This window comes from Enhydra lutris, unplaced genomic scaffold, assembly GCF_002288905.1.
Source record: "Enhydra lutris kenyoni isolate GAN:26980312 unplaced genomic scaffold, ASM228890v2 scaffoldscaffold9, whole genome shotgun sequence".
NCBI classification, from domain to species: Eukaryota; Metazoa; Chordata; class Mammalia; order Carnivora; family Mustelidae; genus Enhydra; species Enhydra lutris.
The window spans coordinates 6,421,656-6,448,166 of NW_019154093.1; the positions used below are offsets into that span (position 1 = coordinate 6,421,656).

The window sequence follows — 26,511 nt, forward strand, 5'->3', positions numbered from 1 at the left end:
TCTTGGTTTTAGCTGAGGACGTGATCTCATGGGTCATGTGTTCAAGTCCTGCATAGGGCTCCTGGCTCAGCAAGGAGTCTGCTTGAAGATTCTCTCTCTCTCTCTCTCTTAAATAAGTAAATAAGATCTTCAAAGACTTATATTTATTTATTTGATGGGGGAGGGGCAGAAGGGGAGAGAGAGAGCCAGGCAGACTCACTGATGAGCACAGAGCCCCACACAGGGCTCAAACTCATGAACCTGAGATCACGATCTGAACTGAAACTGAGAGTTGGACACTTAACCAGTTGAAGTACCCAGGTGCCTCAGTAAATAAGTCTTTAAAAAAAAAAAAAAGAGTTTGGAGGACACTAGCCTTCAGGAATGATGGGGGCAACAAGGCAACTATTTTCACCTTTGATGGAGGCATTCACAGCCTCAGGAGCATATGGAACTGCAAGGAGCTGGAGTATGCATGGAGAAAAATGGTGAAGCCCACAGGAACCCCAAAAAGACTTGATCAGGGGCACACACAATCCATACTCCCAGGGATTCCCAGAAATAGCTAGGGGAACTTGAATGGAAGGCAAAAGGCCCAACGATGGCAACTGGGAACAGAGCTACAAGGGGCTGCTGCTAGGGCTTTAGTTTTCTAGATGTCCAGATGACCATGAAACCCTTACAGACACCCTACTTAGAGCCACTGGCCTGGGGACACTGCCACCCGAGGACAGATGGGCCACAGTGGCAATGCCACATGGCCATTAGGCCAAGTGTCTTCCCACAGGAAGCCAAAGACCAAGGGCCTCCTCCCAGTAACCCTTCCAGAGCTGAAAATGCTGATTTTCAGCTGGAAATTAAGGAAACCATATTTCTGGAGGCCACGTAATGCCAGAAGAGTGGCTGCTAGTAATTCTACCATCTCAGGCACACCACAGACTCAGGCATATAATAGGTACCCCTGACTGGTTAAATGCTTGTGGGAGCCCAGTGAGGAGGAGTGTGACATTTGCCAGGGGCCCCTGAGAGGCAATCTTCATGTATATTTGTTTCTTTGTGAGCTCACATACTTGTACACCACAGGAAGCAACGAGGGACTGGAAAAATCCTATTATCCCCCATAAACGACAGTTGTTGCAGGCCTGCTCAGCACCTACCTGTTACCTCTCCCTACTTCCCCCTTCCTCCAACCACTCCTGTCACCTCGGAGAAGCCAGGACAGGCATGTATACAAGGACAACTCACTTTAGGTCTGATGACTGCCCGGGTGACAGCTCTGAGGATATTGTGCGGCTGCTCGCCATCAGAAGGGCTTGGTCTCCCCTCAAGAATGAGAGGGCGTGCAGGCAGGCTGGACCAAGAAGGGCCTTATGCGGTCCTCTCTCCTCTTCTCCCCTGGGAAGACTAAGATGGCCCCACCCAGACCTACCTCTTGTCCTCTTCCACCTGGACTCCGATGGAGTGGAATTCCCTTCGACTCCTATTCTCAGTGTCTGAGTCTGAGATCGTCTCCACCTGGCGGCAGGATAGCAAGAGTCAGTGGCCAGGGCTAGACCTGGGACACAAGCCCTCCCTGGGTGAGCGGGGTGAGCTGAAGCTAAGCCCCAAGCCAGGGGGCAGCTTCTGCCAAGACAGTCTGCCCGAACAAGAAAAGTGACCCCGGAGGTGAGAGGCGTCGAACTGGCCACCACTCCGCAACCCCAGTAGAGGTGATGTCTCCAGGACAAGAGACAAGGGAGTGGGGTTGGCACTGGTTTTAACAGTCCTGTCAATGGCCAGACACGGGGGCTACGTGCAGCTCAGAGAAACCGCCCCAACCCCTTCAGAGCGTCCCCAACAGGCCAGGGCCTGACCTTGCTTAGCCACCTCCTGCTTCCATACCTGCACCCCTATGGACGGCCGCCACTTCCGCTGCCGCGCCAGGCTCCGCAGCTCCTCCCTGCCGGGAATGGTCTTGATGATGAGTGTAGGGGGCTTGGGGCTGGCCCGAGGTGGCACCGGCGCCAACTCCAGGGTGCGCGCGCCCATGGCCGGGCCGTCCAGCCCGTCCGCGGAGCTGCAGCGCCGGGCGGGGCCCTCGGCCGCCGTGAAGCTCTCGTGGGCGGAGTCGGTGCTGCTCTGGGCGGTGATGGAGATGCGGGGCGGGGCCTGGCTCCCCGGCGGGATGGGGGACGGGGCCTTTCTGAAGTTGAAGGCTGTGGCCAGGAACGCAGAAACGCAGCGGGTGAGAAACGCGCCCGGCGGGTGTCTGTGGCCCACCCACCCACCGACCGACCCCCACACACACACCCACGGCGCTGGAGGACCCAGCAGGCACGCGGACTCCACGTGCCGAGGCTCGCTCTCCCCAGCACCCGGCCCAGAGAGGCAAGCCGGCTGCCCAAGGTCACGCAGCACAGCTGTAGCCTGGGCCCGCACCAGCACGCCGGGCACGATCTCCAAGCTAGGGCCGGGCCAGGGGCAGAGAGGGCACACTCACAGGAGCCGGGCCTCCCTGAGACAGAGGCAGGGGCAGCAAGGAGGGGCAGGCAGTCGTCGTCTTGAGAGCAGCCGGCCTGGATGGCCCGGAGGTAGCTGTGGCTCCGCATGCGGAAACAGCCGGGCAGGTCCAGGGCATCCACTGCCTGGGACTCCAGCTCCCCAAACACGGACCCGCACACGGCCTCCAGCTGCTGGTTCAGCTCGTCGCTGAGCTGGGGGCAGGGGTCGGGAGAAGAGTTATTGGGGTGCTGGGATGGAAGCAAGTATCTGTGAGACGCTTTGCCTTAGTAATGTATGGTCTCAGTGTGACTTCTCTGCCTTTGAACGAAAAGAAACCCTCACTCCGTGCAAAGAAAGACGGAGGAACCACCGCCCTGTGCTGCCGTCCAGGCCTGCCTTGGGGCTCATCTTAGGGTCTAGTCTCCTTTAAATACTCCTCACTCCATCCCATCTGTGCCTCTCCTATACTCCTGGGACAGCCCGTCCTCCTCTTCACCAAGTCCAGCCCCTCACATTTCTCTCACCTTACCATGAGGGAGAGGACCAGGGATGTCCCCCTCCAGCCCAATCTGGAGGTGGGGAAGTGCAGGGAAAGTCACCTTTTATTTTATTATTTATGATCTATTCCATTACAAAATTGCTTGACAGCAACCTATGGAGACACATACCATGGGGCTGCGCAGAAATCAGTGGGTAAGTGATGGAGCAAAAATTATTAACCTCCAAGTGTTCCAAGCCTTCTCCCACCTTCTGCCCACTGACTAGGGTTCTGATTTGGCCTGCTGGTTCCTTCCCTACGCTCATCCTCTAAGGCAAGTTCAGCCATTGCTGACTGAGGTTCTTGTTTTCGTCTTGATATTTTGTGGTACAGAATCCATGGTGTATAAAAAAAATTAAAGCAACTAAGGAAAATGCAAAATAAAAACTCTGTTCCTGGAACCATGTCCCACAGCACTGCACTAAGACTAAATGTACTACGGAGATTGCAGCTTCTTTTCCTATTACACGAGAAAAGTGGCACAAAGGAAAAATAAAGGTGGGTGGTCCCAGGGAGAAGCCCTACCTCCAGAGCACAGGATGTGGGCACACTTGACCCTGAGCTTCAAAAGCATCAAGGAGTATAGCCCGCAGGTTGTCTGTAGAGCCTATGGAGGGAGACCCACCTAGACTCAAAAGTTGGTTCTACTACCACCCAGTAGTGTGGCCTGGGAAAACTACTTAAAGCTTTGGGGCTCAGTTGAGTCACCTGCCCAATGGGAATGATAATGGTACCATCTTCATGGGGGGGCGCTATCTGAGGGACTCAAGGAAAAACATGGGCACTTGGTGCAGGTACTGGTACACACCCAGCCCTTGGTCAGTGGCATGTGAAGGTCTCAGGGTCTACCTGGAAATAGGCCACCACTCATCACAGCCACAACCATTCCTGTTACGGAGGCTGAGAGAAATCCCCTCCCCCCACCAAGTGATTATGCGGAGGGCATTGGATGAAGTCTCGGACAAGGTCCTCAGCAGTATCCACACGGTAAATGTGATAGCAAATGTCACCTGGCTGCATCTTGTGACATCTCCCAGGAAGGATTCGTAACATCGTATTTGTGTGAAATTAACAGATAACGTAGTGGTTTGATCCACGTATAAAATGCAGCTCAATGTTTCCATAACTCCACCTCCAAAGCATAACATGATATCACTAAGTTCTACTCCCAACTGAATAGAAATTTCCATCCAGTTCTACCAAGGGGCAAACTAAGGCTCAGACGGGGCAGATGAGTTGACAACGATGCCCAGCTTGTAAGTGATTAACCCAAATCAAAGGCCAGGTTCCCTGGCTCTTTTGCCAGGCTGAATCAGAATCTCCTGGGGACCTTTTAAACCTATGTTAACTCAAGTTCCATCCCAAGGACCTGAACCCTGGGCTCTCTAACTATATACCTCTCTTCACTTTGGCTACCTTGAAGTTCAGGGACACAATTTGCTGGAAATTCAGATTCAGTGGTTCCAGTGTGGGCCCAGATATCAAAAAGGAGTGTATGGACTTCTTTCTGCAGCCCCCCCATTCTAAAGGAACTTCATTACAAGTGTAGAGAAATCACAGGTCACGGAAAAATCCATTCGAGATCCTGTAGAAGTGAAGTTGCACTATGTGTGGCACAAGCCACAGTCCTGGGGCAGCCATGGTTTTCACCGTGACCCTCTGCAAGTCCACCTCTCAGTTTCCTATCTCTGGACCCCTGGGGTACAATGAACCAGCAGTGCCTGGGTATTTCCTGAAGCTCAGAAGCTGATCTAACTCCTGCTATTTCTAGGTCATGCTCAAGATATTCCCCAACCAGAACAAATCCAGCTCAGAGGATTGCTTCTGGGGCACATGATAATTGATCTAAACCCAGTAGAGAATATTCTGGTCTCAATATTGGATCCCACAGATGGAAGGAATCTCATTCTGCAGCTTGTATCTGAACCTCCAAGCCTCTTCTGTGTGTGAAGTGTTAGGCATAATATCTGGGATATAGCAGATGCTCAATAAACATAATAGACTATTAGTAGTAGTAAGAGGTTCTTAAATCACACTGACAATACCTTTTAGAGGCCTCTCCTTCCCAGCATTTCTGAAGCTCTTGAAATCCCAAACATATGCTATTCCTATGGCCAACTCCATCCAAAGCAGACAGAGGGGGGATGAGAAACTCCTTGGGGCCACATCCTTTCCACCTCTATTGGTGAAGACAAGATTCTGAAGTTCCCACAAGGGACCAGGACCCCAGGGAAACACAGACTTGTATAGACTCCCAGAGGAATATTGCACCTGTGTTGATCTTTACTGTATTATGATTATAAAACTGTAACATTGTGCTGTGAATTCTCCTGTTATCCCTGCACTGCCTTCCAACCTGCTACCCTCAGACCCACTTTCAGTAGAGTCAAAGTCAAAGTATCCTCTTAGAAAACGGGAACATTAGCCTCTGTCCAAACCAGACTTGGGATCAGTAAGTATTTCCAAGAATGTTGGATATATAGAGGAAAATACTTGGCTTGGGTCTAATTGAAAACTGCCTGTGCTAGAGTCAGTGAGGTCCTCTGGGGGCTGGACAGCATCCTGTACACTTTACCCATGCCATAATTTAGCTAACCTTGGAAAACACTCCCATTTCAAAACACTCTGAAATACTGGATAAAATATAAGAAATGTTTTATATGCATAGCTGAGCTTACAAGAAAGAAAGATATGTCCCCAGGGGACAAAAGCAAAGAGGAGACTAGAAAATCAGAATATTAACTGTGTGAGTCAGTACTGCAAACAGTCCAGTGGTGGTGGGAGGTGGGGGCACTGTTTGCTGGTCTGAGGGACCAAAGGGCTTAGGTATTAACACCCACTTGGGTTTAGGAAGAAGGCATTGGGTCCACATGAAACACAGCATTAGGAATGAGAACTTCCATAAACGTAGGAAAGGGAAAATCTTTCATGAATGGTAGACTAAAAAAAAAAATCAATTATCAGCACAGGCTGATGACAAGAAGCCAGTCTGTAGTCTAAGCATTGGAGGGAGGGAAAAGTAGGCTAATCTCCTAAGATTTTTGTACCCACAAGCTGGTCTTCACACAGACACAGGACTCTGTGGGCCTGTGGGCCTACACGACCCAGACACCTCCCTGTAAACTAAAAATGAACATGAAATAGTCCCAAACCAAGAATAGTCTAGCAGAAACAACTGCAAAATATTTTCTGAGGAACCCACTCCTAACCCAGACCGTTCAAGATTCTCACAGATAAAGTTCCACTGAAAATGAGTTCACACCAGACCATGTGGTACACTAGGTCTGACATAGCCCCTAAAGATCTCCACCTCCTGGCATTAACACCCTCGTGTAGGCCCTCATCTTGACTATGAACTAGACTTACTATAACGAATAGAACATGGAATGTCACTTCTGAGATTGTATTACAAAAAGACTATGGCTTCCATCTTGGACACTCTCTTTCTCTCAGAGTCTGCTCTGGGAGAAGCAAGCTACTATGTTATGAGTAGCCCTATGGTGAGTCCCACATGTCAAAAAACTGATGACCCTGGCCAATAGCCAGTGAGCATCCGAGGCCTGCCAACAGCCATGTGAGTGAGTGAGTTAGGAGATACTCCTCCAATCAAGCCTTGAGATGACTACAGCCCTGGCCAACACCTTGACTGAAGCCATGTGAGTCACCTGACCCAGAAGGCACCCACCTAAGCTGCACTCAGATTCCTGAGCCACAGAAATGCTGAGATAATAAGTATTTGTTGCGTTAAGACACTACGTTTGAGAGTAATAGATTGTGTAGCAATAGACAACTAACGCAAACTGAGATAGAAACAAAAACTAAGCTTTATTAAGTGAAGTCATTGAGAATGCAAGCTTTATCTGTTACTGCAGCTAGTGTTTCCTTAGCTAAAACAGATTAGCTTTTAAACTATGTTTAAAATTTCTGGGGCACCTGGGTGGCTCAGTTGGTTGCTTAAGCCTCTGCCTTTGGCTCTGGTCATGATCCCAGCGTCCTGGGATCGAGTCCTGCATCAGGCTCCCTGTTCCACGGGGAGCCTGCTTCTCCCTCTCTCTCTGTCTCTCCTGAATAAATAAATAAAATGCTTTTTAAAAATAAAATAAACTATGTTTAAAACTTCTAAAACTTAAAAGATAAAACTGAAAACATAAGGAGAGAATAAAAGTTTTGAAAAGAAGCCTAGAAAGATTTAAAAGGAACCAAACCAGATTTCTAGAACTGAAACAAAGTCAAATTAAAAGCACAGTTAGTGAGTTAAATAGTAGATGACACACAACTGAAGAGAAAATTGGTAAATCAGATGATACATCTGAGGAACTCACCCAGAAGGTGGCACAGAGAGGCAAAGAGATGGAAATTATGAACAAGAGGTTAAGATGCTTGGAGGAAAGACTAAGAAGGTCCCACATACAACTAATAGGAGCTCCAGGTGAGAGGCTAGATAGAACGTAGAAGCGGCAATATCTGAAGAGTTAATTAGACTGATGGAGAACTTTCCAGACTTCTGACTTCACGCATGACAGAGTGACAAGGCAAGACAGCTATAAAGCTGACAAAACTGTCAAAGACAACCACTTCATCACTCTGAAAATCAATCAAAGGTGTACAACAAAGAAGCATAGACCTGAAAGTGAAGGAACAGCGGGAGTCCGTGGCGTCCTTGCCTGAGGCTGCTCCCATTACTCAAGTTCCCAGTTCCATCCCTTGCAATAGTTCAGTCAGGGTGAGACAGGCTGTGAAAACCAGCTGCTTCACTGCCACTGCCAAAAGGGGCTCAATGAATTTGGAACATTGTTGTATGGTATCAAGAACTACACAGGGGGTGGGGGGACAGAAGGGAAGCTACGGGGAGAACAGGAATACAGCAAGGCAAAGCTGAGATTGCAGCACAGTTTGGGGCAAGCAATGGACTGGCAGACTAGGCAGGGATGTAACAGAGGAGTTCCAGGACATGAGATAACCAGAGGTTTGATGAGCATTCCACATATGCTGGGTTGAGCAGAGGTGAGGGCATGCACAACAGAGACAGAGAGGCCTCGAGCTGCCCACACCTCTCTGGCCAGTGGAGCTTGTATCCATGTGTAGCAGTGACAAGAGTGAGCCTGGCAAAAAAGTAAAATCCAGGGTAGGCTGAAAAACAGTCTGAAGTTTGTACTCCCTAGTCCACACATAGAACCATAAGCAGAGAGAAGACTTTCTGGCTCAAGGTTTTGGGGCACAAGCTCTGGCTGAACACTAAGCTATGCAGACACAAGGGCAAACCCCCTAGGAAACCAGGCTTAAAAATAAAAAGAAAGAAAAAATAATTGGTGAATCTATCAGAGGCCATATTTAGCAAGGAAGACCGATTTCACAGATTTAGTCCAGGGATCAACAAACACATAAACAAAGCAATAGCAATCTTTAAGAGGTAAAGTAAGAACCCATAACTCTATGGCCAACTGATCTTCGACAAAGCAGGAAGTGATATCCAATGGAAAAAAGGCAATCTCTCCAACAAATGGTGCTGGGAAAACTGGACAGCCCCATGCAGAAGAATGAAACCAGACCACTTTCTTACACCATACACAAAAATAAATTCAAAATGGATGAAAGACTGAAACATGAGATAGGGAACCATCAAAATCCTAGAGGAGAACACAGGCATCAACCTCTTTGACCTTGGCCACAGCAACTTTTTTTTTTTAAGATAGATTTATTTATTTATTTATTTATTTATTTGACAGTGAGAGAGCATGAGCTCAAGAAGGGGGAGAAACAAGCAAAAGGAGAAGGAGAAGCAGGCTCTCTGCTGAGCGGGGAGCCTGACTCAGGGCTCAATCCCAGGACCCTGGGATTATGACCTGAGCAGAAGGAAGACACTTAACCATCTGAGCCACCCAGGCACCCAGCCATAATAGCAACTTCTTACTAGACATGTTGCCAGAGGCAAGGGAAACAAAAGCAAAAATAAACTACTGGGACTTCTTCAAGATAAAAAGTTTCTGCACAGCAAAGGAAACAATCAACAAAACTAAAAGGCATCCTACAGAATAGGAGGAGATATTTGCAAATGACAAATATACTCAAGGATTAGTATCCAAAATCTATAAAAACTTACCAACTCAACACCCAAGAAACAAATAATCCAGTTAAGAAATGGGCAGAAGAAATGAAGAGACACTTTTCCAAAAAAGACATCCAGATGGCTAATAGACACATGAAAAGATGCTCAACATCACTCATCTTCAGGGAAATACAAATCAAAACCATGCTGAGATACCACCTCACACCAGTCAGAATGGCTAAAATTAACAACACAAGAAACAACAGGTGTTGGCGAGGATGTGGAGAAAGAGGAACCCTCTTGCACTGTTGGTGGGAATGCAAACTGGTGCAGCCACTCGAGAATATTTGGAGGCTCCTCAAAAAGTTAAAAATAGAACTACCCTACAATCCAGCAAATGCATTACTAGGGATTTACCCAAAGGATAAAAAAAAAAAATACAGTTCTGAAGGTGTACGTGCACCCTAATGTTTACAGCAGCATTGTCAACAATAGCCAAACTATGGAGAGAGCCCAAATGTCCACTGACTGACAAAAATCAGTAAAGAAGACATGGTGTGTGTGTGTGTGTGTGTGTGTGTGTGTGTGTGTACACACACACACACATATAAACTTTGGAATATTACTCAGCCATCAAAAAGAATGAAATCTTGCCATTTTCAACTATGTGGATGGAGCTACAGTGTATTATGCTAAGTGAAATAATTCAACCAGAGAAAGACAAATACAATATGACTTCACTCATATGTGGAATTTAAGAAACAAAACAGATGAACATAAGAGTGGGGGGAAGGAGAAAGAGGAAGAGAGGAAAAAAAATAAGAGACTCTTAACAGTAGAGAACAAACTGAGGGTTAATGGAGGGAGGTGGGTGGAGGATGGGCCTAGAGGAGTGTTGGGAATTAAGGAGAGCAATTGTTGTGATGAGTCCTAGCTGTTATATGTAAATGATAAATCACTGAATTCTACTCCTGAAACCAATATTGCACTGTATGTTAATGAACTAGAATGTAAATTTTTAAAGTTTTAAAAAGGTAAAATATGAGTCCAAAGTCACCGCAATACATTACTTAAAATGTTTGATATACAACAAAAAAAATCAGGAGACATGCAAATAAACAAGAAAATGTGAATGTCCTGAAATGTTTGATTTATCAGACAAAATCTGCAAAGCAGCTATTACAAATATGTTAAAAGAACTAAGGGAAATGTTTAAAGGCTTAAAAGAAAGCACAGCAATGACTACATGGATTAAAAAAAAAATCACAACAAAAAGAATTTTTTTAAGAGCCAAATGGAAATTCTGGAGCTGAAAAGTACAATAACTGAAGTGCCCTTCTTTTTCACTAGGAAGGGCTCAGCATTAGAAATGATCAGTAAACTTGATCAGTATAAATTATCCAATGTGAAGAATGGAGAGAAAAAAAGAATACAAATAAACAGAATCTCAGAGACCTATGGGACAATAACAAGCAAGGCAGTATACATGTGATGGAAATCCCAAAGGAAGTAGAGAGAAAGGGGGAGAAAAAGATACTTGAAGAAATAATAGCTCAAAACTTTCCAAATGTGACAAAAAACATTAACCTACAGATTAAAGAAGCTCAAGGTTAAATACAAAGAGATCCATAGCCAGATACATTCCAATCAAAATGCTGAAAGCCATAGACAAAGAGAAAATCTTAACAGCAGCAAGGGAAAAACAATTCATCACACACAAGAAGACAGTAATATGATTAACAACCGGCTTCTCATCAGAACAATACGCATCAAGGGAGTGGAATGGTATATTCAAAATGCTGAAAGAAAAAACTGCCAACCAGGAATTCTATATTCAGCAAAACTGTTCTTCAAAAATGAAGTAAAATTAAAGATGTTTCCAAATACATATAGACTGAAGAATTTGTTACAGACAAATTCTTAAAATTATTCACGGAAGTTCTTCAGGCTAAAAGGAATGGATACTTAATGGTAACTCAAATCCACAGGAAGAGATGAAAGGGACTAGAAACGACAAACATAAAAGACTCTGTAGATATACTTTTCTCCTTTTTTTCTCTCAACTTCTTTGAAAGGCACAAAATTTTACAAAATTATTATTATAACATCATCATTACTTTTTATAATAATTGTTAGATTTAGAACATATACACAGGAAAGGTACATGACAATAACAGCACAAATGGGGAGAGGAAAAAAAAGAGATACATTGGAGCAGTGTGTCTATATTTTATCAGAATTAATTAGATTTAATCAGTTATGATACATATTATAATTCCTAGAGCAACTCTAATGGTATATTATATACACCATTATTTATATATATATATATATATATATATATATATATACCATATATATATGGTATATATACCATATACATATATGATATAACTAATGGTATATTATAATTCCTAGAGCAACTCTAATTCCTAGAGAAACTCAAATAATATAGTAAAAAGGAATTAATAATAAAGAAATTCAAATGGTACACTAAAACATTTATTTGATACAAAAGACAGCAAAGAACGAACAGAGGAAAAACAATGACATGATACAATCCAATCATATCAATAATCACATTAAATGTGAATGAACAAGAAAGCCTCGTTCAGAAGGCAAAAATTGTTAGATTGGATTTTTTGAAAAAGCACAAGTAGGTTGAAAGTAAACTGAAGAAAAAAGATGTACCAGCAAACACTAACCATGAGAGAATTTTCCAGATTTGATGAACAGCATTAATCTTCAGATTCAGGGAACATACACACATATCATAGTGAAACTGCAGAACACCAAAATCAAACACAAGATCTCAACAGCAATCAGAAAGAAATGAAAACTATCCACAAAGACAATTAGATTGATTGCAGACTTCCCAAAGGCAACAACAGAAGACAGATGACAAAAGAATATCTTCAAAACGCTGAGAGAAAATAAATGTTGACCTAAGATTCTAAAATGAGCTGATTTATGTTAAATAATGAGGGCAGACTCCTTTTTTTTTTTTTTTTTTTTTTTTTGTTAAAAACAAAGTTTGCTACTAACAGACACTGACTGAAAAAATTACTAAGGAATATTTCAAAGGAAGGAATAAACTGTGAGAAGATATGGGGGAGGTACAAATGTGAGTCTATGTAATCAAATACTAAGAATATAAAATGTAGCAAAATAATAAAGACTAACTTGGAGAGGTAAAAAGAAGGTGGAACTAAGATACCAGACAACACGTACAGCTAAGAAGGGAAGAGGTGGTCAAAACAGAAGTGTCCTAAGGATAGAAGGATAGAAGAAATTGCCAAATTTAGACTTTGCTAAGTCAGATGTGCACATGAAAATTACAAGAGTAACTAGAAACTAGAATATAGAACTACCAAACAAAGCAGTGTGGGATTTGGTATTAAGAAAAATGAAGAAACTAATCCAAAAGAAGGTAGCAAAGGAGTAGAAAAGCATCACCCAAAAAGCAGGAGAAATAGGGCACAAAATAAAACAACAAAACACATCCAGGCATATCAGTAAACACAGTAAATATAAATGTACTAAGCCCTCAAGCAATTGTCAAAGTAGATGTAAGATAAAGTCCTTAAACTATTTACAAAAGACAAAGCTCAAACAGAAGGAGACAAAAAGCTGGAGCACACCTGTGATGTCAGAGGGTAACTAGCATGGCTGGAGTGGACGAGGGGAGGGAACAGTGTTAGGAGAGGGACTAACAGGGAGCAAGGGTTAGGTCACGCAGGGCTTCATAAGTCATAGCAAAGTCCTCTGTGTAAGACGAAGGTTTTGAGTGAATGCAATTCTATTTTGAAATGATCGCTCAGGGCTGTGCTGAGAGAGAATGAATTGGAGCAAGGGCACATGCAGGAGACCACTTAGGGGGCAGGGCAATAGCTTGGAAAGAAGCCATGGTGATACAGACTGGAGTAATGACAATGGAGGTGGTGAGAAGTGCTTGGATCCTGGATATGCTTGGAAGGTGGGACCAACAGGATTTGCTGAAGGACTGGATGGGGAGAGGTGAAAAAGAGAAAGGAGTCAAGACTGACTTCAGGCTTTTGGATCTGAGCTCCTAGAAGAATAAATTTGCCATTATCTAAAGCAGAGAAGACAGTGGATGGAGGAGAACACTTTGCAGGGGAAGGAGTAGGGGATAAGGGTACCAACAGCTCCACTGTGGATATCTTAAGTTTGAAATGTCTATTAAACATCCAACTGAGATTTCAATACACAGTTAGACACACACGCCTGGCAATTATGGAAGGATCTGGGGCTGGAGATACACATTTGGAAGTCATAAGACCCTCAATAATATCCAAAGCCATGAGCCCAAGTGAGCTCCCCTAAGGAGGGGGTATCCAGAGAAGTCCAAGAATTAAGCCCTGGAAAAATCCAGTGTTCAGATCCTGGAGAGTTGGAGAGACACCCATAGCAAGACTAAGCATAAACATCCAGAGTGAGAATCTAGGAGAACCTAAAAGGTATGGAGTCTTCAAAGCAAACTGTGTATGGTGTTTCAAGAAGGAGAGAGCCATCATCTGTGTTAGATGTTGCTGATGGGTCAAGTAAAATGAGAACTGAGCATTAACCACTGGGTTTAGCCAACAGGCTAGTCTGATGTGAAAAGACAGCTGTGCCTGATTCAGGAAATGTAACAAAGACCGCAGCAGTAAATAAGAGAAGCCAATCCGGACAGACTTCTGCTTTGCTTTTTTGCATTGCTTTTTTTTTCCCCAGCAAACAGTAAAAATAGCTAACCTTTCCTGAGTGCTGGCTATGTGCCAAGAACGCTATTGCGATGCCTATTTTTAAATAGAGAAAGTGGGGCTCAAAAAAGTCAAATAATTTGCCCCGAGTCACTCAGCTGGTAAGTAGCTGAGCTGGAATCCCAGTCCATGTCATGCATGTAATCATGCATGCCTCTGCTTAGTTAAGGGGAAAGACCACACTTAGGGAAGGAACTCACATTTATAAAGTACCGATTGAGGGCCAGGCATCTTGTGTTTGCATACATGTTCTCACTGAACTCTCGCAAAGGCCCTGAGAAAAACATCATTACTACTGTCATTTTAAAGGTGAAAAACCAGAGGCTCTGCTGGGTCTCACTAACGGTCCCACAGGGGTGGTGACTGGTGGGGAAATAGCTCAAGTGTGGGCATCTCTCGGACTGCATCTCTGCCGATCCCTCGTCTATACCACAGGCCTGCCCTTCGCACTGGGCGAGCTGAGACTATTCACGCCAGGACATGGCTGGGGAACCCCAGAGACTTGATGTCACCCCTACAAACTCAACACTTTGAGGATCCTTGGTGGTTTTGAAGGATGTGACTGAGACACCCCCCCCCCCCACAGTCTGAATCAGCTCCAGAAGTCCCAAGGCAGGCTTCCCAGCTCCCCCAGAACCAGACCTGTGCTCTGTCCAGGGGCTGGACCTCTGATTTTAAGGCATAGGCTGAGTATGGGAGTGAACCCCACTTCCCACCCTTTCCTTCAGGCATGCTGGTTGGTCCCTACCTGTCCGGTGGTGAGGGAACGGCTGTAGCCAGGGATGGAGCTCCGCGGATGGATCCGGGGTGGGACACAGCAGCTGGGAAAGAACAAAATTCCATATTCAGAACAGGGGTCTGTTAGAAAGGGGAATAACAGCATTGGGGCCCCTGAGCAGGTTCCATCCCTCAGAAACCCCAAGACAGGGATCCTCCCAGGAGTCTTTTGGGTAAAGGTACTGTCCCAAAGAGGCACTCAGATTGGAGCGATCACCAGGGACCCCCTCTTTATGTGGAGCAGGGCAAGACTCCCCACTTGAACCCTAAGGAGGGAACCTCCCCCCGCCCCCAGGATCAGCTTCCCAGCCCAAGCCCTGGCCCTCCCTGTCCTTACTTGATCCGGGCCTGGTCCACGCTGGAGGAGCGGCGGGCGGTGAAGCGCCGGGCCATTGCTTTGGGAGACGTCTTGGGGCTGCCATCCGAGTCTCCACTCTCCTCATCCCCCATGGCCTTGATGTAGCTGCCGCTCCTCATCCTGCGGCAGGGGATCTCCCCGTCCTTGCCCCCAGTGGGGTAACCCCCCCAGTCATCTTGCGGCACCTGCGGGGACAGGGGCTTCTGTCTCTCGGATGCGTCCCTACTACATCTAGAAGCCAAGACCCTCTGTCCCCACTGCCAGCAGGAGGCGCTCTGCTAGCTGGACAGGGCTGGCCCAGGGACAGGCAGAAGCAGAGCCAGAGGTAAGGTTTCAGGCTGTCCCCTCCCTTACAGGAGATGCCTCATCATCTTTCATGGACTGCTTACTACTTAATTAAGGTGATATTCCAGGAGCCAAGAGGATGGAGATCAGAGGCCAAAGTGACCTCTGGTGACCCATCCCAGCAGCGAAGTATCATGAGCCCCCACCTTTCACCCCTCTTCCTCCTTCCTCCTCTTAACCTGCCGACATCCCAAATCCTCCAACCCTTCCCCCCTTCCCTCTCTGAGGAGCCACAGAGGGCTCTAAGCAGGCAAGTGCCATCAGATTTGTTTCAGAAAGAGTGCTCTGATGGTCCAGAGCGGGGATGCACTGTGTAGGGCCCGGAGCAGGGCAAGGGATGGAATGGCAGGAGGGAGACCAATTAGGAGGCTGATGCTGTTAGCCAGGCAAGAGATGATGAGCCTAAATTAAGACCATGACAATGAGGGGGACGAGAAGATGGAAATGAGGTGTTAAGGAGCATCAGTGAGTCTGATTAGACGTAGGGGGCGAGGGGGCGAGGGGGCGGGGAGGAGCCGCAGATGACTGGGAGGCTGCTGGCTGAGGCCCCGGGGGATGGTGCTGTCGCTCACTGAGCCACAGAATCCCAGAGAAACAGGTTTGGGGGAGAGGTGATAGGTTAGGGTTGAGCATCTTAAGTTTGGCAGTGAAATACTGAGCAGGTGGTTGGGTGTTCGGTTCTGGAGTTCAGCAGGGGAGAGATCTGGGCTGGAGGCAGACACGTGGGAGTCATGGGCAGCAGCTGAATCCACAGGGGTGAATGAAACAGCCCAGGGGAAAGAGAGAGCGCTGGGGAGGGATCCACTGACATTTAAAAAGGGGACTGCAAAGAAAGGAAGAAAAGCCTATGAAGTCACCTGAGAAGGAGTGGGCAGAGGGGTAGGAGGGAAGTCAGGAGAATGCCATGTCATGGAAACAGGAGACAGTTCCAGAATAAAAGGAGTTGATAATGTCAAATGCCACAGTACATTCAGAGGTTAGTAATTCGGGCTCAGGAGCTAGATCCATGTTCAGATTTTCACCCCATCACTTCCTAGGTGAACTTCAGCAAAAATGATTACTCTCTCAGTTTCCTCGTCTGTGAACTGGTAATGGCAATTATGCCAACACCCCAGAGCCGGTGGGAAGGGCCAACATAGTGTGCCCAGCACAGAAGTCCCCAGTAAATGTTAGCTATTATTATTATTATTATAAGCATTGAAAGGTGCCTTTCAGGGAGAGCCCTCAAAAGACCACTGGGGACTACTGCCAGAACATTTCAGAGAGCAGGGGATGTGGATGTCAGACTGTCATCAAGGGGAGAATGAAAGGAAGTGAAGACGAAGAATCTATGCTCGAAGAACTTGGGTATGAAGGGAAGACAGGAGATGGCAGGGCTATGGAGGGAAGGAAGGATTTTTTAGGATGAGAGACCTGGGCATATTTCCAGGATAAGAGAAAGAGCCAGCAAAGGCAAAGATAGTCTTTAAATGCGGGGAGGGATGGAGGTAGGGGACGATCAGTTCAGGGGTAGAGGGGATCCTGAGGAGATGCGCTCAAGTCCTGCTGGAGGAATCAGCATGGGATGATGATGAGTGGCCCTGGCTTTTTCCCTGAGCCAAGAAGGAAGGGGAAGGGGGTGGCTGGGGATCTAGATGAGTCTGTAGGTGGGCTGACAGGAAGGCGAGGGAGGCTGTGATGGTTGGCCCACACTAGGAAGAATGACGTACAAGCAGAGGCATGGGGAGAGGGCTGGGGCAGGTAGGGAAGATTTCAAATACCTGTTGTAAGGAACAGGTTGAATGGGGTGAGGATGGAGACTTTAAGACGGGTCAAGAGCCAGGGAGTGCATAGAGTTCAGGGAAGGACAGTGACTATGGGGGCAGGGAGACTAGGTGAGGGGACAGAAATCAGGATGAGAACAGTGACCCAGGGATTGAATGGGATCCCAAGATGGACGGAACCCACAGAGAGGGGCATGACTCAGCGAGGAGGCTGGAGCTCAGTTAGAAGATGGGAACAGAGGGAGGAGACAAGACTCCATAAAGAAACAAGGGCTCTGGTAGAAGGAGGGGTTCAGCAGAGGGTTGAGGGAGAGCTGGGGTCCAGTGGGAGAAATAGGGTCTCAAAACAAAGAGGTTAAGGATCCAACAAAGACACCTAGTCTGATGGGGCCAGCTTCCCCTGCTTTGGGGCACGGCCCCTGAAGTCCATTCATTCCCCCACCCAGGGCTCTTACTTTGCAATCCTAAAATGCCTTGAACCCCCATGCCCTGAGGGATCATTCCCTTCCCTGCCTCTCTCCAGAGAGGAGCCCCAGGTGAGCAGAGAGGCAGGCCAGCAGATGGGACAGCCAGGGCACACTCTGCCACACTGCAGGGCTCCCGCTCCACAGCCACTGCGGCTGCTTGCTCTTCTGCAGGACACTGTGAGGTGCATGTTAAAAAGAAAGCCCCCAGAGAGGTCAGGGCAGCCCTGGAGAAGCAGCAGGGAGCAGTGGTGTGGCAGGGAGGCTCCAGGGATGGCCAGGGCTCAGATCTGGGAGAAGGACAGTTCGTGTCCTCTGCTCGGCCCATTCTGCTGGACCCTTCAATTCCCAGCTTAGAGAACCTCTCTACCCAGGGAGGGGGGCAATCCAGAAGTCCTGAATCCTAGAAGTCTCCCAACTTCCCTACTGTCTGCTTCCACGTGGCCCTGTTTTTTCCCTTGAGCTCTCTCGGAAGTTCTCCACCCAGGAGAGCTCTAACGTGTGAAGAACTTACCAGCAAGGCCAGGGACACCCAAAAGGTACATGCAAGGTCAATTCTCTGTACCTCTGAACATGCTGTAGTCTCTTTCTGGAAGTCCCTTAATCCACGTCTGTGCTCGACCAACTCCAGCTCCACTGGGATTCAGCTCCGGCGTCCTCCTCCCCCGCAAGCTGCTCCGAGCAGCCCCCAGCCACCGCCACCCCCGGTGGGTGCGGTGTCTTCTCTATGCTCCCATGGCGCTCAGGGCTCTCTCCTATCACAGCCTCATCGCTCTGTTCTACCTGCCTCCTTGTCTATCCCACCCCAACCCTGTAAGCTCTTCACAAGCAGCCTCTGTGTCGTCATCTCTGCATCCTCAGCCCCCAGGAAATGCTCCCCGAGGGAACGACTGTGGATTAAGTATGTGGCATGTGGGGTTTGGGGGGCAACTCTTAAGTCTGCTGGACTTCCAGAACTTGTATTGACTTTTCCTCCTAAACCTATGGGAGGCCTCAAAAAGCAAGCCAGCCGGGTGCCTGGCTGGCCTAGGCAGAAGAACATGCCACTCTTGATGCCGAGTTCATGAGTTTGAGCCCTATATTGGGTTCAGATATTGCTTAAATAAATAAAACTTTAAAAAAAAAAAAAAAGGCAAGCCAGGGGGAATAGGAGAGGGGCCAGAGGGAGAGAAAAGAAAGGTTGATGGTGAGAAGGGCCCTGACCCCACCTCAGTAAGGAGGTGGAGAGGGGACAGCGTGGGATGGATAAGGATACCATAAGGAGAAGGAGTCGGAGCTCCTCGCCTAATCTGCAGACATCGCACAAGTGGCGAGAAAGGAGGGGGACAGCATGCCATCCATCACCTGCTCCATCCACTCCCTGGAAGCCCTGCCCTGGTGTTGTATCTTGGGCTCAGACTTCGGTATGTCCCCAGCCCAGGAAAACCCACAGGACAGGCTCCCAGGGCTCTTCCATGGCCTCATGGCGTCCTACCTGAGGCACCCCAGCATGACAAACCTCAGCAGAGGCAGATTCTGGAAATAACTGACCTTCATAGTCAAACAGTATCTGGACCACCCAGATCAGAGCAGAAAAGAGGTCTGGAGAAGGCCTAGGGGCAGGAGAACTGCTTTCCAACTGCTGACCTCCAATCTCAAGGAAAGCTACAGCCAGAGAGTGCCACGCTGTCCTGTCCACTGCCTACCCTCAACCTCATTCTGCCTCTGAGCTCATGAGACAGAGGCCAGCACAGCTTGTCCAAGCAGCAGGTCAAAGGGAAGTCTTCCTTGCAGTGACACATAATGTCAGAATAGAAAGGCCCCTCCCTTGTACAAATGGGGAAAGCGAGATCCCAAAAAGGGTCTCCCAAAACAGGAGACACAGTGAGGCAGGGCAGAACTTCCCCACCTCCAGGCCTCCACCACAGGGACAACTGACTCCCATCCAACCCTTTTGATAACTCCCTGGGTGACAGCACTGCAGAAGGTGGAGGACCCTGTGCCCCACCCTCACCAAAGCCTCACCTGCAGATAATGATAAGTCCTGGCTTTGGCCTTGGCCTCGGGACCCAGGAGCCCCTTGCCTGGCCCGGCCCCTGGGTATCCATCCCGGCCCTGGCTGACCATCATGGTATGCCAGGCACTTCGCTTGACCGATTGTCCATCCAATGACATGGACATGCCAGTGCAGGCAAGACAGCGGCCTTCTGACCCGCCTGAGCGCCCCTTGAAGCTCAAGTCCCGGTAGGACCCGTCTGGAGCCTCCAGGCAGAAGGGACCACCAGGCTCCCCAGGGGGCCGCCCACCCGCCAGGAAGCCACTATCGCTGTCCAAGTTGTCATCGGAGCTCCACCAGCCAGCGGACTTGGACTGGTGCCGCCCATCCCCCTTGCGGTCCTTGCTCTTGCTCCTCTTGCCGTGCCTGGACTGGTGGTGGTGGTGGTGGTGGTGGTGATGGTGGTGGTGGGAGGTGTGGGGGCCTCCAGAGCCCAGGCCAGGGTAGCTGTCTCCTCCAGAGCCACCTCTTCCCTCAGCCTTGGGCCCGTTATAGTCCCGCTTCCCTGGGGCTTCCAAAGAGTGGGACTTGGCAAAGAGCTTCTGCACAGAGTGAACCAGGTGCCGTATGCGGCTGGGGCTCTCGCTGCGGGCCTCCGGGGCAGTGCCGGATGCTGGCCCTGGCCCGGGCCCAGCCCCTGCCGGACCTCGCTGGTATGGGAGCGTGTGGAAGCCATCTTGTTGAACTGGCAACTGCTTTTCAAACTGGTCCAGGAGTGTAGAAGGCAGGCGGGGGGCACCCTTGCCCTGAGGGTGGCCCACACAGTCTTCACAGGTGTCGAAGGGGCCCTGGCCAGGGTACATCCTGGGGAAGGTGCTGCTACCCCCCCCCAAGCCCGGCCCCCCCAGGCCCTCCCTCGGGACCTACTGATGGCCCCTCACTCAGGCTCAGGGGCCCTTCCGGAGAAAGGTGTCCCAGGCCAGCTCTCGGGGCACAGAAGCGAGGCTCGGTGGAGAAGGCCTCCCCGGAGCCCAGCAGGTACGGGGCCCTGGCAGCTGGGCCCACGTCCATATGCTGTTGGTCGGCAAAGCGGGCTGGGCGGGGATGGCTACCTCGGTCGCCATGGTAACCCCTCATGGCCTCAGCAAGGGCTCTTCATAGTGCTGGGGGCCAGGCCCCAGGAACCTCCTGGGAAAATAAGGAGAAAAAAGATTCAGACTGAACAGGTAACTTCCCCTAAAACTCCATTCTTAGATATCTGGTATCCCTTTAGGTAATGCATACCAATTTATTGTGATTAATTGTACTATCTTTCCCCACATGAGCTTAAAATGCCTTAAAACAGTCATACTAGACAAAGACACTCACAAGGACACAAAATAATGCCATCATTCCTCAAATGCTGCAAATTTGATAAGTACTTATTCACAAGATAAAATGCCCTCAGCCAAACGGGTTTGTAAAAATTCTTAGGTTACCAAAAATAAAAAGATACCCAAAAAGACATAATATATATATACATATATACATACACATATACAGATATATATATATACACACACATACACACACACATTTTTTTTTCCTCCCCAAAGAAACCAGCCATTAGGTGAACTGGCTTTTAACACGCTGGCTTTGGGCAAATTGATCCAGAGCCACACCTCTGCCCCGATCCCAGCCATATCCACTGCTGTGAAGAGCCAGGCCCCAGGGTCACAGCCTCCAGCAGCAGTAACCAAACAGAATACTGGACCCACATCTACGTATCCACCCCCTCCCCTTCCTTCCACACCCTGTTCCTTCCATCTGGCTGCAGGCTCGTTCTCCTCCCTCCCACAACCCCCCACCCACCCACTCCAGGGCTGAGACAGGAAGAAATAACCTAAGATGACTGCCTCTTCGTCTTCAGGGTTCCAAGTGTTCCCCAGTGAAAGTTCCCCTTCTGCCTTTTACCCCCATCGGCCACCCCCATTCCACTGTAGGGGAGTCACCAAGGGAGGAGAAACCCCAAAGAGGAGGAACATTGGCTTTCCAAAGCAGCATCTAAACAGTACACTGGGATTGGAACTCAGGAGTTCCTCCTCCCAGGAACAGTGGGCTGGCAGGACAGGGAGGTGACGGAGAGAAAGCTTTGGAAACCGTGCCCCTGGCCGCCATCCCAGGCTTGCCAAGGCTACAGGACAGAGAGGTCAACTCTCAGCAAGAACCGCCTCCAATCAAGTCCGCAGAGTTGCCAGGACAGGAGCTACAGCATAGGGGGTGTCAGCAGGAGGGACAGGGACTGAGGAGCTGGCAGACGGTGCCCTCCTTCATCCCAGACCAGGCTCCTGGGCCATCTGCTGACTAGGAGGGGATGACAGCCTCAGAGACTCCAGACAGCAGCACCTCTGAGACCTGGCCTCCCTTCTTCCCCACCACCACGTCTCCATACCCACTGTGTCAGGCTGCTTCCAGAATGCCCCAAAGTTATTCTGATTTGAGAACCTCAATCTACTCCCCATCTCCCAGACTCCTACCACTCACCATCTGGGGCTTCCCATCCTCAGTGTCAGGATCCCCACCACCAGACAAAATCCTAACTTCAGAAGGCCTCAGGATCACCCGCGCCTGATGGAAAAGAAAGGGGCAGTGAGCCAAGGAAGAAAGAGATTGTCCTAGAGTCCTCAGAGGACCGTCTCTGGCCTTGACAGTTTCCCTTCCCAACCCCCTAAACCAGGACTGATTGGATCCCCCATGATGCAGAGGCTTTGGACCCCCAGGGAAATAAAGTCGGCTTCATTATGCAAATACATGCAAATGAGCTCACAGGTTGGACTACCTCCAACAGCAGGTGTCTGTGTGATCTGTCCGTGGTGCTGAGCCACTGCAATTCTCTTTCATTGCCCTCAAATACCATTCCATTCCACAAAATTTGTTGAGCAGCTACCATAAGCAAGACTGAGTGAGAAGTGTATAGAGGTGATCTAAGTGTGGTCTCTGTCATCGAGAGGCTTATAGTCCAACAAGGGAACAATCCTACACGACAGGGTTATTTTAGGTCCTTGTATTTTTGCACAAGCAGCACCCTCCTCCTAGAATCTCCTTCCATCTACTCCCCTCATCTCTTTCCCTTGGCTAACCCTTCCTCAGATGAAGCCCCACCTACCCTCAAAGACTTTCTGTATTCTCATTCTGGGTTATGTCTCTCTATTGGGCTTTCATAACACCCTTGGTTCCCCCATGAAAGAAACCATAACACTGCACTGAAATTGTCTGTTTCAGTTTCTGTCTCCCCAGCAAGAATGTGGTCTTCTGCAGGGTAGGACCCATATCCTAATTATCTCCGAATCTCCAACACCTAACTTAGGGCTTTGTCTAGAGCAGGTCCTTAATAAACGTCACCAAGTAGATGAATAAATGGACTGGAAAGGGGTAGCAAAACATTACACTAGTTCAGATGAAAAGAAGACCAGACCCAATAGAGGGAAATTGAGGAGGACTTCCCAGAGAAGAATGTGTTCAAGATGGAGAACAAGATGGCTGTGTATTCCAAAGACAAAGCGATGCAGGAGAGAGAATTCCCAGAGAAGGAAACAGGAGGCACAAAGGCATTAGAGGTGGGCAAATAAGGAATTCTTAGGGGTGGGCTGCGAGAGTTCCAGCAGACACTTAGGGTTTGGCAAATACTGGGATGAAATGGGGGAGAGAGAGTCAGGAAGGAAGACGACTCTGAAGTTTGCAGCAGCCGTGACTGGAAGACTAATGATGCCATTATTAGACACAAGGATGTCAGGAAGAAGAGCTAGCTTTGCAGGCGTGATTAATAGTAGTGGAAGAGACACAGTCAGACATCAGGAAGAACTTCCTGACCCTGAAGGATGTGAGACAATGAAGAGAATTGTGGACTGTCCTGGAAATCTTCCATAGAGGAGAGGATGAGGCATACCCTGTCCCTGGCCCACCCTGTGGCCTGGACTGAAGGAGCTGTTGGTTACCTTGCCTGCAGGGAACCGGAGGTGACCTCAGAGACATCATCTGCCTGACTCTAGACAACAGTTCTTCTCCTCCACTTGCCTTCTCTGGGGAAGCAGAGGTAACTTCAGACCAAGAGGGCCTCACAAGCAGTTGCTGGAAAAGCTCTTGAAGGCATCTCCCTGCTCTGGAAAGAAATTTTGATAGCTTGGTCCTTCACCCACATCATGGTCCTCCTCCTCTTGCCCCAGGCAGAACCCATGTTCAAGACTCACAGCACGAAAGTCCACTTTGGCAGAAGCCCAGACCATCTTATTTGCTTTGTCCGTGGTCACATCGACCTGGAGTCTCACTCGGAGCTTCCCAATGGTCGACATTCCCAGGCTTCCCCCCGCCATGGTCCCCCCCCCAACACACACACAGGTGCTGCTGCCAAGCCTCTGAGCTGCCATCAAGATCTTATCAAACTTCAGTCTCTTTAGCATCAATCCATGTTCTCCCAGCTCTAGTCTCAGGGGAGACAGGCCCCAGTAATTGCTCCTCTCCAGACGAGTTATCCTCACCTTCCTTACCCATGTCCTATAAGGCAGCACTGTCTGGTGGAAAAAGTGCAAGTTCTGACACCAGAAGGCATGTGACACTAGACAAGTAACTTAATGATGCCTGCTCATCTCTCTCCCAGGATCTTCATATCAAATAATAAAATGTATATCAAGCCATTTTATAAACTCTAAAAGAGGGGCGCCTGGGTGGCTCAGTGGGTTAAGCCTCTGCCTTCAGCTCAGGTCATGATCTCAGGATCCTGGGATCGAGCCCCGCATCGGGCTCTCTGCTCGGCAGGGGGCCTGCTTCTCCCTTCTCTCTGCCTGCCTTTCTGTCTACTTGTGATCTCTCTCTCTGTCAAATAAATTTAAAAAAAAAATTTAAACTCTAAAAGATTAAACAATATAATCTCTCATGTGAAGACTTTATTCTGGATTTCCAAAATCCCCAATGTCCAAATACTAAACTGTAATCAAATACAAAAACTACTGAGGGAAGGAGATACCCAGGTTATGGATTTTCTAAAGAAAACATTTCATTGACGTAGATTGAATTATATAGTCTTCCTCCTATATAGTACGCTTTGCCGCCACATTCTCCTGCTCCCTCCCTATTACTAATCGATAGGGAGGCAAAACAAGCAAGAATGGGACTCAGAATTCCACCCATCACCAAGTCCTATGGATTTTGCTTCCTAAAAATAGATCTGCCCACTTATTTCCATATCCACTAGCTCTATCCACTATATGACTAGCTAAAACTCATTTTCAACCTTCTTTCCCCTTTCCCAACACCCCCAGTAACTGGAGGCCACACGATTCACTTTTGGCTAATGATACACATACACACACACACACACACACATATACACATAAAAATCTGATGGTTTCTGGGAAATAGGTTGCCTTTATGATAAAGGGGTGAGCCTGCTAATACCATCCTTCCGCCCCTTTCTTCTAGGCTTGAATACAACCATGATGCCTGGAGCTAAGGCAGCTATCTTGCCAACATGAGAGAAAGGCCTAGAGAATCACAGAAATGCTAGTCCTGGAATCACTGAGCCCTGGAACCAACACAAGCAGTTGCCTTCCTCTGGGCCTAAATGTGGTAAGGAATGAACTCTTTAAACCATTGCTGGCCAGATTTCCTGTGTTTGTAAGTAGAGAGCACTGCTAACTAATCCAATTAACTCAGAACACCGTCTCCTACCCGAGCGTCTGCAAAAGCTCCTAACTAGTCTCCCTGCTTCCTTTCCTACTCTGCTTCCAATCCAAATGGTCCCAGAAATCCGATCATGTCAGTTCTCTGTTTAAAACTCATCAATGGTTTATTGATGTTCTTGAGATAAAACGCCATAACCTGTCCACCAAGGCCTGCAGGGTCCGGCCCTTCCTACGTTTCCAACAACTCTCTCATCACATGCTCCCCCTTGCTTCCTCTGCTCCAACCAGGCCAGTCTTTCTGCAGTCCCATGATCCCTCCCATCAGGGACCTGTTCCCACAACTCCCCCCCTCCCCAGAAAGCTTTGCCGGCCCATCCCTGCCTTGTTAACTCCTACACACCCTTCAGATCTCAGCCTCGTTGTTGCTTCCTCGGGGGCAGCTTTCTCTGGCCTCCCTGACTAGGTCAGATCTCCCTGCTGTTTGCTCTCAAGGCACAAGGTCCCTGTATAGCTCTTATACTGTTACCATTTTCATTTGGCATGATTTGGAGATTGTCCGCCTCTCCCACTAGAAGGGAAGCTCCGGGGAAGTGCAGGGGTTTCGTCCATCTTACCGCATCACCCCAACCCCTAGAATGATGCTTGGCACAAGGGCAGGCATTTGTTGGGTGAATTCAAGCCTTTCACTTACGGCATCTTATGTAACTTCCACAACTATTCCAAGAGACACCTAATATCACCTTCCCCCACTTCCATTTTACAGAAAAAGAAACTGAGGCTGAGAGAGGCCCAGGTCCTAGAGGTGGTGGCAAAGCCCAAAGTCAAACCCAGTGCTGTCTCCTCCGCCCCCAAGCTTTAGCTTTCCTCTGACTTGTGCTGCTAGCCCAGAGAAGCCAACCTTACTAAACGCCATTCTGAAGTAAACACAGTAATGACAGTGAATCTGTTAAAAGAAGAAAAAAGAAAAAAAAAAAACAAAAAACAAAAAACAGAACCTCGCCCAGACCCACACCCTTCCAGAGTTAACCGGAGTGTGGTTTCCCCTTCTCCCCTGTGCAGGGAGTGCTGAGTCTGTTCTGAGTCCAAGGTCAGATAAGTACAGAATAAAGGAAGCTCCCTAAAGCCCTATGACAACTCTAGGGCCTGGTGCTATTTTCCCCTTTTTCCTGCACCAAGGCATCTGTCTACCATCCCAGGACACAGAGAGCTGCCCAGATGGTAAACCTCTGGGCCCAGAGAAGCAGCCTAAGCTAGCTGGGAAGGAGGAGTCTGGGAGGGTGCCGTGTATGACAAATTCTCTGATGCAGCTCGAATCTATCTGGGAATGGAAGAACTGGCACGCATGCCGTCACCAAGAAATTACCC

At 48.3% G+C, this 26,511-nt stretch overlaps 1 protein-coding gene across 1 annotated transcript in view; it reads right to left on the minus strand.

Moving 5' to 3' along the window:
- Window positions 1–23,744, minus strand: part of LOC111143482 (DLG associated protein 3) — a 41,757-nt gene extending 18,013 nt beyond the window's left edge. Inside the window, 9 exon segments of the mRNA XM_022497262.1 lie at window positions 1,409–1,494; window positions 1,861–2,174; window positions 2,459–2,672; window positions 14,556–14,628; window positions 14,922–15,127; window positions 19,519–20,385; window positions 20,387–20,677; window positions 22,013–22,096; window positions 23,464–23,744. Coding sequence (XP_022352970.1) covers window positions 1,409–1,494; window positions 1,861–2,174; window positions 2,459–2,672; window positions 14,556–14,628; window positions 14,922–15,127; window positions 19,519–20,385; window positions 20,387–20,626 — 2,000 coding nt within the window. The 5' untranslated portion in view covers window positions 20,627–20,677; window positions 22,013–22,096; window positions 23,464–23,744.
- Window positions 23,745–26,511: the final 2,767 nt, after the last annotated feature.